Raw genomic sequence first — 12,658 nt, 5'->3', positions numbered from 1 at the left:
TGCTTATTATCTCTCTTGACTCAGTAAAAGCAGATTTACATCTTGATTTGTTGAAGAACAATGATTTATTATTGTGTCTAAGTAACCTATTGATGATTCATGAAACATAATAAAAATGTAGATCACTATTTGGCAGTGGTGCATGCACAACTCTCATCATAATCTCTTTTAAAAGTTAAATGTGCGTAACTTCCCTACAGTGAACTATATTCATATAAATTTCATCAAGACTGCATTAGTTATTTCTAAATTCCCACATTACAAAGTGACCCATTGATCAATCTTGATGAAATTTATATGAATACAGTTCACTGCAGGGAAGTTACTCACATTCAACTTTTGTCAGGGTATCTTGACTAACTGGAATTATTGCCCTTTAACTGTTTTTAAATCCTTACAATCCAACATAACTAAGTAGTCAATTAATAGAATTTCATACCTAAATGTATTTAGGTATGAAAAGTTTTACCACTTTTGGTGGCAGATACCAATTCACTGAATTTACTTGTCTTGATCATATATTTGAAGATACGACCAAGACAAATAATTCAGTGAATTGGGTTTTTTTTTGTGTTCAACTCCACATATTGCTTGAAGGAATGGGTTTAAAGTTGCATAGGTGAAGAACCTAGATACGGAATTGTGCAGTATGTAGGGACATCCGTGTCATAAGGACACAATTCTAGTCTACCTCTATGGAACTCTGTCAGAATGTTTGTCTAATGAAATCTAGGAAAAGTTCAAAACTGGTTTACCTGAGATCAAAAACTGGGTCACAAGGTCAAGTCATAGAAAAACCTTGTTAACACACTTGAGGCCACATTTTCTGTTTGATCTTTTTAAAACTATGTCAGAATTTTTGTGTCTAGATCAAGCTCAGAACTGGATTATCTGGATTACAAATGGCCTTCCCGGCCAAGTGGTTATGGCCACTGGCTTTAAATCACTTGCCCCTTATAGAGGAGGGTTCGAATTTCCTTCGGGGTGCGGGGGAGTGGGGGTTGAATTCTTTACAGTTAGCTTAGAAAATCAGGATTACCTGAGGTGAAAAACTAGGTGAGGTCACTATGTCAAATCATAGAATAACCATGTTAACACTCCAGGGGCCACATTTTCATTTATTTATTTCACATTTATTTGTCTCTACAGAATCAAAGGCCACATTTTCTTCCTGATCTTCATAAGACTTGGTAGGAATATTTTTCTGTTTAAAATCTGGGATAAATTTGTAACTGGGTCAGTTTGGGGAAAAACTAGGTCATTAGGTCAAATCATAGAAAACTTTATTAACACTTCAGAGGCCACTTTTTCAACTTGATCATCATAAATCATTGTCAGAATGTTTGTCTGTATGTAATCTAGATCAAATTCTAGTGGGATACCTCAGGTCTAAACTGTGTCACTTGGTCAAATTATTGAAAACCTTGGTTAATGATCTAGCTGATTTTACATTAAACATGTTCAAAATGTTTGTCTCTGACATATATAGGCAAAATTAGGTACTAGCTCATCTGGGGTAACAACTAGATCAGGCGAGCGATACAGGGCCTTCATTGTTAAAAATGGATCTAATTTTATTAATGTTCTTTAAACAAACTGTAAACTATTGCAGAGCTGTAAAATATTAATTTCATTTACTTTGAGACAAGACTTGAATAATAAAGAAGTAAGATCAATTGTTAAGCGACTGTGGCAGTGGTTGTAGAATCACAAGGTCCATCCCTCACTTTCATTATCATGTTATAATGGCCAATCCTGAAAATATAATTTGAAATGTTGAAAATTCAACAAGAGTATTTAAAGGGAAAGGCAATGTTATTTTGATGTTAATTTCATCTGCTTGGATTTCTTTAATCATTTAAAGAAGTGAAAGAATTTTCAAAATCGACTTTAAAATGAGAAAGTTATGAGCATTTAAATATTTGATCAAAATAGCGGCCATTTTGTTTCCATGGCAACAAAAAACAAAATGGTGGATTTATTAAATTTCTAGACACATATTTGAACTGTATTTACTTATTTCTGTAAAAAAAATTCTCTATTTTTTCAGCTATAATGAAAGAAATTATTATGTTTTACATCTTACACTCAAGAAACATATAAAATTAATCTATTTAAAAGGTTATTTGCTAAATAAAGAATGTGTAAATGATGTCATAAAAACACAAAATGGCGGCCTCCATGATCAGCAATTTTCTTAAATTTCAAACTGCCATATCTTTCTATAGTGGACCGATTTTAAAAATTCTTTCAACGTTATGAAAGGCTTTTTCTATAGTGGACCGATTTTAAAAATTCTTTCAACGTTATGAAAGGCTTGAGGATGGCTTTCAGGTGAAATTAACGTCTTTTCAGGCTTTCCTTATCCATTCATATAAAAGTGTATACAAAGGGACCAGGTATTCTGAGAATTTGGAGAAAATGAGTCTAAGGTAACATGCCATCTAAAATAAAGTGGATCATATATGATATAATATGTATATGAAACTGTGATGTGGAACTTTGTTTAGTAATATGAAAAATTAAATGTTTTAGTCAGCATTCAAATAGAAAGTTAGTGTTTCTAGTTTTCGTGCAATATTATAACCCGACATGCATGTACAAGAAGTTAATAATATCGTGAAAATATCTCTGTCACTAACAAGTTACCAGCAGACTCTTCTTTTATTTTCCATGTCCATTTCACATTGACTTGCGTACGTCTGTCCATTACTTCCGCAAACTGGGGAAACCGGATCTGAACAATCAAAATCATCACAGTCAAGGAACCGCCTTGGTCTGCTTGATATGCCTGAAACAACCATTACAATGAATACAGAATTTATTTAATTAAACCTGCAAACAATATATACAAGAGCCGTCTGAGAGACAACCAAATTACCTGTTGCTTAGTTTCATAGCTCCAGGGGTGATATAGAGAATATGTGTTTGGTCTGAGTGAATACAGAATATAACTTGCATAGAAGTCAGACACTCGAGTGACAGCTAGAGTACTGCGATGGGTCATTGAGAATGAACAGTTTCTAACCAATTACTGTAAAATGCTTAGGCCTCCGACTTCCAAACCATGGGATGCCTGTAGTCAGTAGATGATCCTTGTTTTATAGGTCAAAGTACATAAAAACTTCTTGGAATGATTGCCTGTAGTCAGTAGATAACCCCTGTTGCATTTTAGGTCAAAGGTCAAAGTCACAGCTTACACAATAAGCGAAGTGGAACAACTGCCTTAAGTTGGAATCGAATTCAATTAACAGTAACAAATGTAGGGTGGAAGTGCATCAAAACTTCAACCTGAAATTCAAGTAAAACAGGGGAATATTGATGTAATATTGGCGTCAGAGTTATGGACCGTTTCTATTACGATATAGGTGATGATGCGGAACAACTAAGTTTCAAGCAAAACCCATTGAGTAATAACAGAGATTAAATAAAAATTAATCAAAACCAGAAAACACTACGTCGATGCTTGGGTGGGTAGTATTGCGCTCATATACAAGAATCACGGGTGTAAACGCACAATCCAGTTCCCGCAGAAATGGGTTGCGCGACTTCCGATGCTGGTGTTGCGCATCAGGATATACAATATCGAGGTAGTGTGTTTTTGCTTTAATGATACAGTAGAGATGTTTCAAAAAATGCGTGTCTCCGAACGTTTTTGGAAGCATGTAAAAAGTGTCCTATACGCAACGTGATCATGTACGCCATTATGAAAAAAAAATAGAATTTGAAACTTTTACTTCTTTAAATAGTGTTCGCCTATGCGAAACTTAAGACAATCTTAGACAATGCTCTTTGCCTTCACACGTTGTTACTACATTCTCGGTATACCACCAGGTATTAAAAATCGTATAATAGTAACCAACCTGTTAGAAATATCAGGAATAATACTGCTTCAGTCTTCATGGTGCTTGTTTTGAAATGTTTAAGATTTACGTCAGTGACAAGGAATTATTCTGTCTGATAACATAAGTAGGGCATCTATATTTGCCAGTTATCCTGTTCCTTTCAGTTCCTTGTGTTGTGTACTTTAATGACAGTACACTGAAAGACAAAAGAAACGCATAGGCATAAAATCTAATCCCATTAAGCGATATATTTAAACACAAGTTCTCACCAAAATACCGCATTTATTACACAAATTAATTGCAAAATGAGTTGAAAAATACGAAAATTTATCACATATCGCCACTAGATGTGACAAATATTAATACAGATCACGTAGGTCAATGTATCAATTTTAAAGTCAGAATCGGTGATAAACAAAGCTGGATCCAAAAAATTACATAAACCCCAACTTAAAGCTGAATCGGTACATTGCTAATTCAATATTATATATACTACAAAAATGTTGTTCTTTGTGTCTAATTGCAAGAAAAGACCACGTATAGAGAGGTATTACTGTAAAATGTAAGGACTCTTGTGTTAAAATCTGTTTTCGTCTTTCTAGAATCCGGAGATGTTTTTAAAAAGATGTGAAAGAAAGATACAAGTACTCTATTATATGAGCTTACAATTTTTCTAGTATTTATACTTTTACCGTCACATAATCTCATAAAGGAAAAACTAGTAGCTTTAATTAATAAAACATGTTGCTAGAGAAAATGCTAACTATCTGGCAGATACATGTAATGAAATGAGCATATAATTTAACTATTACACCTCGTGGACATGTGATCACGCGATTTCGCAACTGGGACTCACTGCTCCCCACTCATTGCTGATTTAATTTTATACTTCTATGAACGAGATTTCATGCTTAGTTTGTCCTTTATTATTGAACCTTTTAATTACACATCGAGGTACCTTGATGATATTTTAAATATGGACATTCTATGTTGCTGTTTTTTTTTCAGAAATGCTGAAATGCATTCATCCGAAAGAATTACAACTTAATAAAGCTAATACCTCAGATTTAGAAGCGTCGTCTTTGGACTTGCAACAGTAATTTAGAAACAAAAATATAAAGGATACGATTTCAACTTTGAAATTGTTACTTCTCTCCACCCCAACCCCTCGCCAATTGGACGCAGATGCCCCTCAACATCATACGGTATCTCAGCTCACTCGTTTTGCAAGCTAGAGGATTTTAATAACAGAAATCTTTATACTACAAAAAAGTTGTAACATAAGGGTTATCGCTATCACTCAACAGATTGTCCGAAATTCAAAACGAACACACTTTCTAAACTTGGTCTTACACACCTCGCGCACTATGTGGGTGTAGTTTATAAACTGTGGAAAATTAAGGTAGTTCTGCACGTTTGAAACCAGTTTTATATTTTTTCCAAAGCATCATTGTCTCCGAAGGAAATTCGGCTAATAAAAAAGACGTGTGCACAGATTCTAATGGTCTGATAACTAATGGTCTTTCGGATGAGACTTTAAACCAAGATACCATTCATCCACCTACGCCTGCTACACACAGCAGGTCTGAATTGGGATTAATGCACCTGTCAATATTTTCCCGCCCGGGGGAGCGGCGGGCATACACGGGACTTTAGACAGAAGGCCATTCCCGACAGGCGGGAATTAGACAAACATTTGATGTACCAACAAGGCTCTAGGGTGTCAAATTCCCCTGGGTCAGCCCGCCGCCCCCCTGGGCGGGCAAAATATTGACAGGTGCATAAAGTTGTATCTTGCACTACCTCCCGAAACCTAACATAATTAACCTCTTCAGGTTGTGCTTGTCACATGGGTTATGAAAGAATTGAACAAAAAAGTATAGACTGTTGCCTCTTGCCTTGGACTTATTTCTTTCAAATGAGTTGTACAATTTTCAGAAAGTATTTTCTTTCTGTCAGCTTGTTAAGCCCTCAAATTATCTGGGGGCATATTGTTTTTGCTCTGTCTATCACAAAGTTTAACCTTGATTATAACCTATTCATTTCTTTCACCTTCAAAGTTCATGTTTTAAAACGTTTTCTTTTTAAGTTTTTTCCACTTACCAAATTTATACTTTTCCAAGTACAGTGCACCGACCATATTTTTTAAAAGACATTTCTTGTTAGTACTGTTTTCGGCAAAAGATATATAGAAAAGACGGTTCATTTTAAATGTAGTTATTTTCAACAAACCTTAAGAAGATTATATTGTTGTGTTTTAGATACATACAGATAATATGTTTTTAACATTTATTCCACACATAAATTAATGTTGTATTATCAGCCCTACAAATATTTGCTACGCCTATAGGACTCAGTGCGATAATATGTTTTTAACATTTATTCAACACAAATTAATGTTGTATTATCAGCCCTACAAATATTTGCTACGCCTATAGGACTCAGTGCGATAATATGTTTTTAACATTTATTCCACACATAAATTAATGCTGTATTATCAGCCCTACAAATATTTGCTACGCCTATAGGACTCAGTGCGGTAGGCTTTTATTCCAACCTGGCAAACTGTCTATACATTTTTCACTACAAGAAAATATGTCGTGTATATTTCGACCTCTAAAACTCGATTCGATTATGGAGAGTTTAGGGTTTATGGGCTTGTATGATAATGCTTCATTGCCTATTTTACTAATATTTTATACGAATGACCAAAGAGATTTAGTAGTGACAGCAAGGCAAGACACAAGAAACCTCGTTTAATTTTGAATAAAGCTCAAATGTGTAAATTCAACAAGAAAAAACAAACCGCAAATAAGAGATGTTCAGTGTTATTACTAAACGCTTGTTTGATAAACACATAAATTCACCTTGTCAAAATTTACAGGAAACCAACAATAAATTTGTACTTTTCATATCATGTGTACTTATTTAAAGATTTTTGTATTGAACGGTGCAACATACAGACTCTCCTGTTAGAATTAAAAAGCTTCATTGGTTCTTTAACGTGCCAAGTGCAAAGCACCAATGCACAGGGTTCTGATCAGCATGACAATGATTTTAGGTGAATGACGGGGGATACAACCCACGAAACCTGATTTCGTTTTCCGACAGTGTACCACTGGACCACTGCGTCGATCGGCATTTCATTATGTTTTATTCACATGTTTATAGTATGGAAGTGTCTATGGGTACGGATACTTGCCCTTAGAATCTGGTTCTACTGGATCCATACCCATAGACAATCCTATTAGGGATTATCTAGGAGTACCCTTTTCACCCCCACCCCCACACCCCCCGACACCATGATGAAGATGGATACCAGCAGGAATGAGGTACAGAGAGCGGTTTATATTAGTTGATTTTGTTTGAGATACAGGTTTCTACATCTACATCTACATGTTACTTCCAACAATCATTAGCGATTATGACTGGAAGGCGCTTGTCTGGGCAGTGTTAAAAAATGAGAAAACTCATTAGGTGCAAAGAATAAAAATTACTACAGGTGCTAAGTTAAAAACATAGTGAAGGAAGTTACAGCAGATGTACAGTAGCCAGCCACTCAGCAAATATGTTGAGGCTGGGGCTGGACTGTACATATTGAGGAAGGCCATTCCATAGTCTAATTGTACGGGGGAAGAAGGAGTTCATGTGGTATTGAGTACGGGACTGTGGAATTAGGTAGTTAAGGTTTCTGGTCGGAGTTAGATGGTTATGGTCGACGCATACATGAATCGTTCGGATTTTGTAAAAATAGATGAGAGACTTCTAGATTGTATGCGCCGTTGTTCTAAAGTTTGCCAGTTCAGTGTGTTTATCATCTGGGTTACACTGCTTGTATAACTATAGTCGTTAAAGATAAACCGTGCAGCTGATCTTTGCACTTTTTCGACTTTGTATGAGAGGGACTTTTGCCAGGGGTGCCAGATGGATGAGCAATACTCGAGTTGTGGACGGGCATAGGTGTTATAGGCTTTCTCTTTGACCTTTTTGTTTGTTGTCTGAACATTTCTTTTGATGAATTTAAGAGAGTTATTTGCTTTAGAGGAAATAGTATTAATATGTTCAGACCAGTTTAAGTCTTTAGTTAGTGTAACACCTAAGTATTTAGCGGTATCGGTAGATTTCAGTTCCTTGTCATGCAGGGTGTAAGGAAACATGACAGGGTTTCGTTTGCGAGTAATTCTCAGCACCCCACACTTGTCTGGATTAAATTCCATTGACCAGTCCCGTTCCCACTTTTCAAGGGCGTACAAATCTTTTTGTAGTGTTTGGGCATCAGATGTAGACTTGACTGTAAGGTATACTATGGTATCATCTGCAAACAGTCTTGCCTTACTTCTAATAGAATTGGTTTTGGTAGGTTATTCCATAGATATTTTGTTTACAATCAGTCAATACTAGTGTCACTTTAGAGGGGCAACATTGTCGGACAGATCTGAAAAAAATGTTTAAGGTAAAATTGAAATTAAAAGATAAACGGATAAGTTCTTGATGCTTCGACGCGCTGTAAGTGTTTCTTGTCGCTTTTTATCTATCTTCGATTAACCAGTCTACATTCCTTGCACATGCGCAGAGTGAGATGTAAACAAATCTCAACTTACATGGTTGTCGTAGATGAATTTAACTGATTTACAGTGATAGGGTTATTTGTTTTCATATGAGATGACAGTCAATAATCAATACTAACTGTAAATTTAAAGGTCTGTTTATGTACATTCTTCATATGATTGTATTTTGATAGAGAAACCTAACTTGACATTCAGTCTATGTCGCGAAAACTGGTAGCTGTTGCCCTTTTTCTCATAATTCCGAACCCATTTAAATGCTTCTCCAGCTCTGCTAAATACAAATGTTAGTAGCAGTTTTTTGCTACATTAATTAATGTAACCATTAAACTATCCAAATTATCAGAAAGAACAATTCTTGAAATAGTCTGTGAACAGTCTAAAAAGAACAAAACTGGTTAGCCCATCGCCCCATATCAACAGTATTAAACATCTAAATCAAACAAATATCTCTGTTTTATCAGCCCAGACAAATAATAAGGAAATTAAATCATAGGATTTCAACTCCAATGTCTGCTCCCAAAGTTCTAGAATATTTTCAGCAATGCATTTGGCACAGCTGTCAAAAATTCTAACTAGCAAATTGAATTATCATGACATCAGGGGTTCTAACTGGAACAGAATACTTTGCAGACAAGTACTGCAGACACTATACACAAAGAAGGATTTTGCTGACAACATAGGTAAAGAATGATATTGGACTTTGCAGACACTATCCTTGTGTTTCCCCAATTCGTGCCCTCTCCTCAATTCGGGACGTCATTATTTTTCCGATTTTACACACGTGCTGATCTGTATGACGTACGAATTTTATACCATTTTTTGCTTATGAATTTATGACTGTAAATACTAAGAAAAATGTGGAAAAAGCGTTTAAAAATGTTTAAAAGAAGGCAGTGGCTAGTTAGCCGGCTCTATATATACATATCGTATATGAAACATGTAAGTAAAGGTAGCCGGCTTTAATAAACTGTATCTATAAAGAGTTATAAGGATCATTATATTAGTTAAATAAAATACATTTTTTGTGATTTATTATTTGTGTAAAATACCTGTTTATTTTGCCGTATTTACGCACTCATATCATATCGGCGGACATTTTGTTATGTTAGAATGTACTCGATACATATTCGAGATACAGTGATTCAATCTTAAAAGAAAACAAAACAAACAGTTAAGAAAAGATAAAACAAAGAGAATCATCGTACATAAAATGATGCGGCTCTACTGAACATAACGGCGTTTGATCATTTCCTAAGCCTTTTTTTAAGTGAACAGTTTAAATAATCATCTCTTTCGCACTTCTATGTGCGTCTTTAATTAATTAACTAATTACTTATTAATTTCTTCGCCGATTTGTCTATAAGTCAATGATCTTGATTGGTTCTAATTGTTTGTTTGAACATTTATTCTAAGGTAGCGTGATAAATGTGAAATGTAAAATTACATGTACATATCAAAAAGACTAAATTCTAAAGGATCGCCGACAGTTGAAATCATCAATCAATTTTTATTTTTTGTTCAATTTATACAAACTACAAAAATTCATTAAAAATTTTACTTTTAATTAATAAACATGCCATTTAAACACGCCGATGACGATAACGACACTTTTGCCATTTGTTGATAACATAACATAGTATCGGCCAATATGATACGAGTGTGTAAATATGGCAAAAAAAACAGGTAACTGGAACCGGCTACCTAGCCACTGCCTTTCAAGAATGATTACCTTTAAAACTTTTCCCAATTGCAGAGAGACTGCAATTTTGCAGACAGAATAAAGAATAAACTTATGGAATACTGTACATATATCAGCAGTTACAGCATTTTGCAGACAGATTTCAGCTGAATTTTACAGACAAGTAGAAATAAAGCAATATACATATATCAGTACAAGTAAGAATAAGGAATAAATCTTTGTATTTCTATCATATATCAGTTGAATTTTTCAGACAAGTAGAAATAATGAAAGAATTAATATAATATGATAAAACCGCAACATTAACTGCATTTTGCAGAGAGACTGCAGTTGAATTTTGCAGACAAGAAAGAATAAACTTAAAGGATACTGTACATATATCAACAGTTACTGCATTTTGCAGACAGAGTTCAGTTGAATTTGGCAGACAAGTAAAAATAAAGCATAGACTGGTGTAATAATATACATATATCTGTTGAATTTTGCAGACAAGAAAGAATAAAGAATTAACTTTTGGAATGCTGTACACATATCAGCAGTTTTTGCAGACAGATTTCAGTTGAATTTTGCAGACAAGTAAGAATAAAGAAAAAATGTTTTTACAAGATGATTTCAGAGTAAAATAAACCAGAAACATTCACTTTTCTTGTCTTATTTGAGTATGTCAAACTGTAAATTAGTAACTCCCTTATATGACCATATACCCTTTTAGTATTTATAACTGTTATCAATAATAATATTTAAATGAGAATTATGGTTATAGAATATTCAAAATACTATATACAATTAGTAATAAAAACTATTAATAATAATAACAAATAATGATAATAATAATAATAATTATTATTAATATTAGATTTCTATCATTATTACCATCTGTTATTATTGTCATTATATTATTAATTGTAAATAATATTTTGAATATTTTATAAACCATAATTCTCATTTAAATCTTGTTCTTAAATCAATAAAAAATCAGTGACATAATAAAAAGTTTAAACATTATCAGTTCACTCAACCATCCCTTAATACATTCACACCTTTTGTTCTTTACATATAGTGTCTGCAAAATCCAATATCCTTCTTTACCTATGTTGTCTGCAAAATCCTTCTTTGTGTATAGTGTCTGCAGTTCTTGTCTGCAAAGTATACCGTCCCGTTCTAACTGACCAATCAGAGAGTTACATTTTCATGTACCCGCTAGTTTTCACTTGGGTATAACAAAGTATATTTACAATGAACATATAGTGACTTTAGAAATACATATCAAACTATTTTAGAAATCCAATTAACTTCATTAAGATTTTTCATTGCACATGTCCCAGATGATGCTGCAAACAACAAAACTTTGAAGTTTCATTGAAATATTATATGGATTTAATACCTTTCTTTTAGTTTAAAGTTTGAGATTTTACACAAGGAGTCTACAATAAAGTCCCAAGTAAAATGTAATCACTACCCAAGTGAAATAAGTATCATTCTGCAATGTTTTGGACATGTTAAAATTATGAATTAACAGGTTGGCAGCACACTGTGGCTGTAACAACTGTGACTGCACAAGCAGTGTTTCCCACAGCAGAAATACCCTAGAACAGATTGATCTTCCCTGATGGTATTTTACAAAATAAAAAATAACGTTATTGTTGTTGTTGATCTTCTTTTGATTGGAAAATATTGAGGCACCTCATATATCTATCTGTCTTCTGATAATGTGAAACCTCTCATAGGGACATAGGCATTTGGTGCGTCAAACCACAAAAAAATATTAATAGACTGAAGTTTAAAAAGCAAGGAAATATAGCTTGGTTAAAATTAAAAGTATAAAATCAGCTATCAGGCAGTTTAAGGTGAGACATGATCAATACTGCATGCAAATGGCTGCATTGAACTGCTCATGGGTTGGGAGGTGGACAACAGCAGGAGGTAATAATATTGTTGTAATAATATATTGTTCTTGGGAAGAAAGGATACTTTAAGTAAACTGTAGTTGCTGTGAATATCTTGTAACTGAGGAAATGGAAGTGACGTGTTGGGCGAACTAAAAAGCCTTCTTTGGGGATGGCAACTAATTCATTGTGGATTTTGTACATAAGAGAATGTTTATTATTATTATATAAGGACTGAGTGATGTGTGTGTCTGATTCATAATTTGAGTGCAACAACTGGAACAAGCTAGACAAGTGACTTACTGACTGTTACTTGTGATTAGTTGAAGGAAACAATGAACAACTGACTATAATAGAAGTTGAAATGATTGCCCTTTTTGTTCCATTGGTGCACTAAGTGCCCCTTTTCCCTAAACAACACCATGTTCCTTTTAGGTCCTGGAAAAAACGCTATTGGTAGTTGCTCTCCATTCCTTATAGTATACATCATCATGTAGCTGTTTACTTAACTGGAATGAAGTTTTTTTGCACCCCTTAGGTCTATATAATTGTACTTACATATTGAAAAGTATTGTCTTCAAGTTTACAGGCTCTTTGTCACTAAAATATGAAGTTAATGCTTCAAACAATTTCAGAGGTCAAATTCTATTTTTAGTATAT

At 34.1% G+C, this 12,658-nt stretch overlaps 2 protein-coding genes across 6 annotated transcripts in view; one reads left to right on the top strand and one right to left on the bottom strand.

Moving 5' to 3' along the window:
* Positions 1-1,611: 1,611 nt before the first annotated feature.
* Positions 1,612-4,021, bottom strand: LOC123533917 (uncharacterized). The gene is made up of 3 exons (XM_045315897.2): positions 3,864-4,021; positions 2,650-2,791; positions 1,612-1,755 (listed from the first exon to the last, which is right to left on the bottom strand). Exons 1-3 carry the CDS (start codon positions 3,901-3,903, stop codon positions 1,680-1,682), a joined length of 258 nt encoding a protein of 85 aa, XP_045171832.2. The 5' UTR covers positions 3,904-4,021; the 3' UTR covers positions 1,612-1,679.
* A 4,391-nt stretch (positions 4,022-8,412) lies between these two features.
* LOC123534683 (serine/threonine-protein kinase 36-like) overlaps positions 8,413-12,658 on the top strand; it is a 75,596-nt gene continuing 71,350 nt past the window's right edge. For 3 of the 5 annotated variants that reach the window (XM_053519579.1, XM_053519578.1, XM_053519575.1), the window contains exon 1: positions 8,413-8,545. The gene's annotated coding sequence lies outside the window, so the exon portion shown is untranslated. Of the gene's footprint in view, positions 8,546-8,670; positions 9,094-11,272; positions 12,036-12,658 lie in introns of those variants that run through there. The other 2 variants (XM_053519576.1, XM_053519577.1) reach the window with 2 other exon arrangements.

This window comes from Mercenaria mercenaria, chromosome 12 (genome assembly GCF_021730395.1).
Source record: "Mercenaria mercenaria strain notata chromosome 12, MADL_Memer_1, whole genome shotgun sequence".
NCBI classification, from domain to species: Eukaryota; Metazoa; Mollusca; class Bivalvia; order Venerida; family Veneridae; genus Mercenaria; species Mercenaria mercenaria.
The sequence above is the reverse complement of the archived record's forward strand: the minus strand, read 5'-3'. Positions and strand labels throughout refer to the sequence as shown.

Bases quoted from the DNA above. Each gene is read 5' to 3' on its own strand.
- LOC123533917 (XM_045315897.2), bottom strand. From the start codon at position 3,903: ATGAAGACTGAAGCAGTATTATTCCTGATATTTCTAACAG. The intron at 2,792-3,863 runs GTTGGTTACTAT...TGGTTGTTTCAG, and splicing joins ATTCCTGATATTTCTAACAG to GCATATCAAGCAGACCAAGG. The intron at 1,756-2,649 runs GTAACTTGTTAG...TTATATTTTCAG, and splicing joins AATAAAAGAAGAGTCTGCTG to GATTGGCCATTATAACATGA.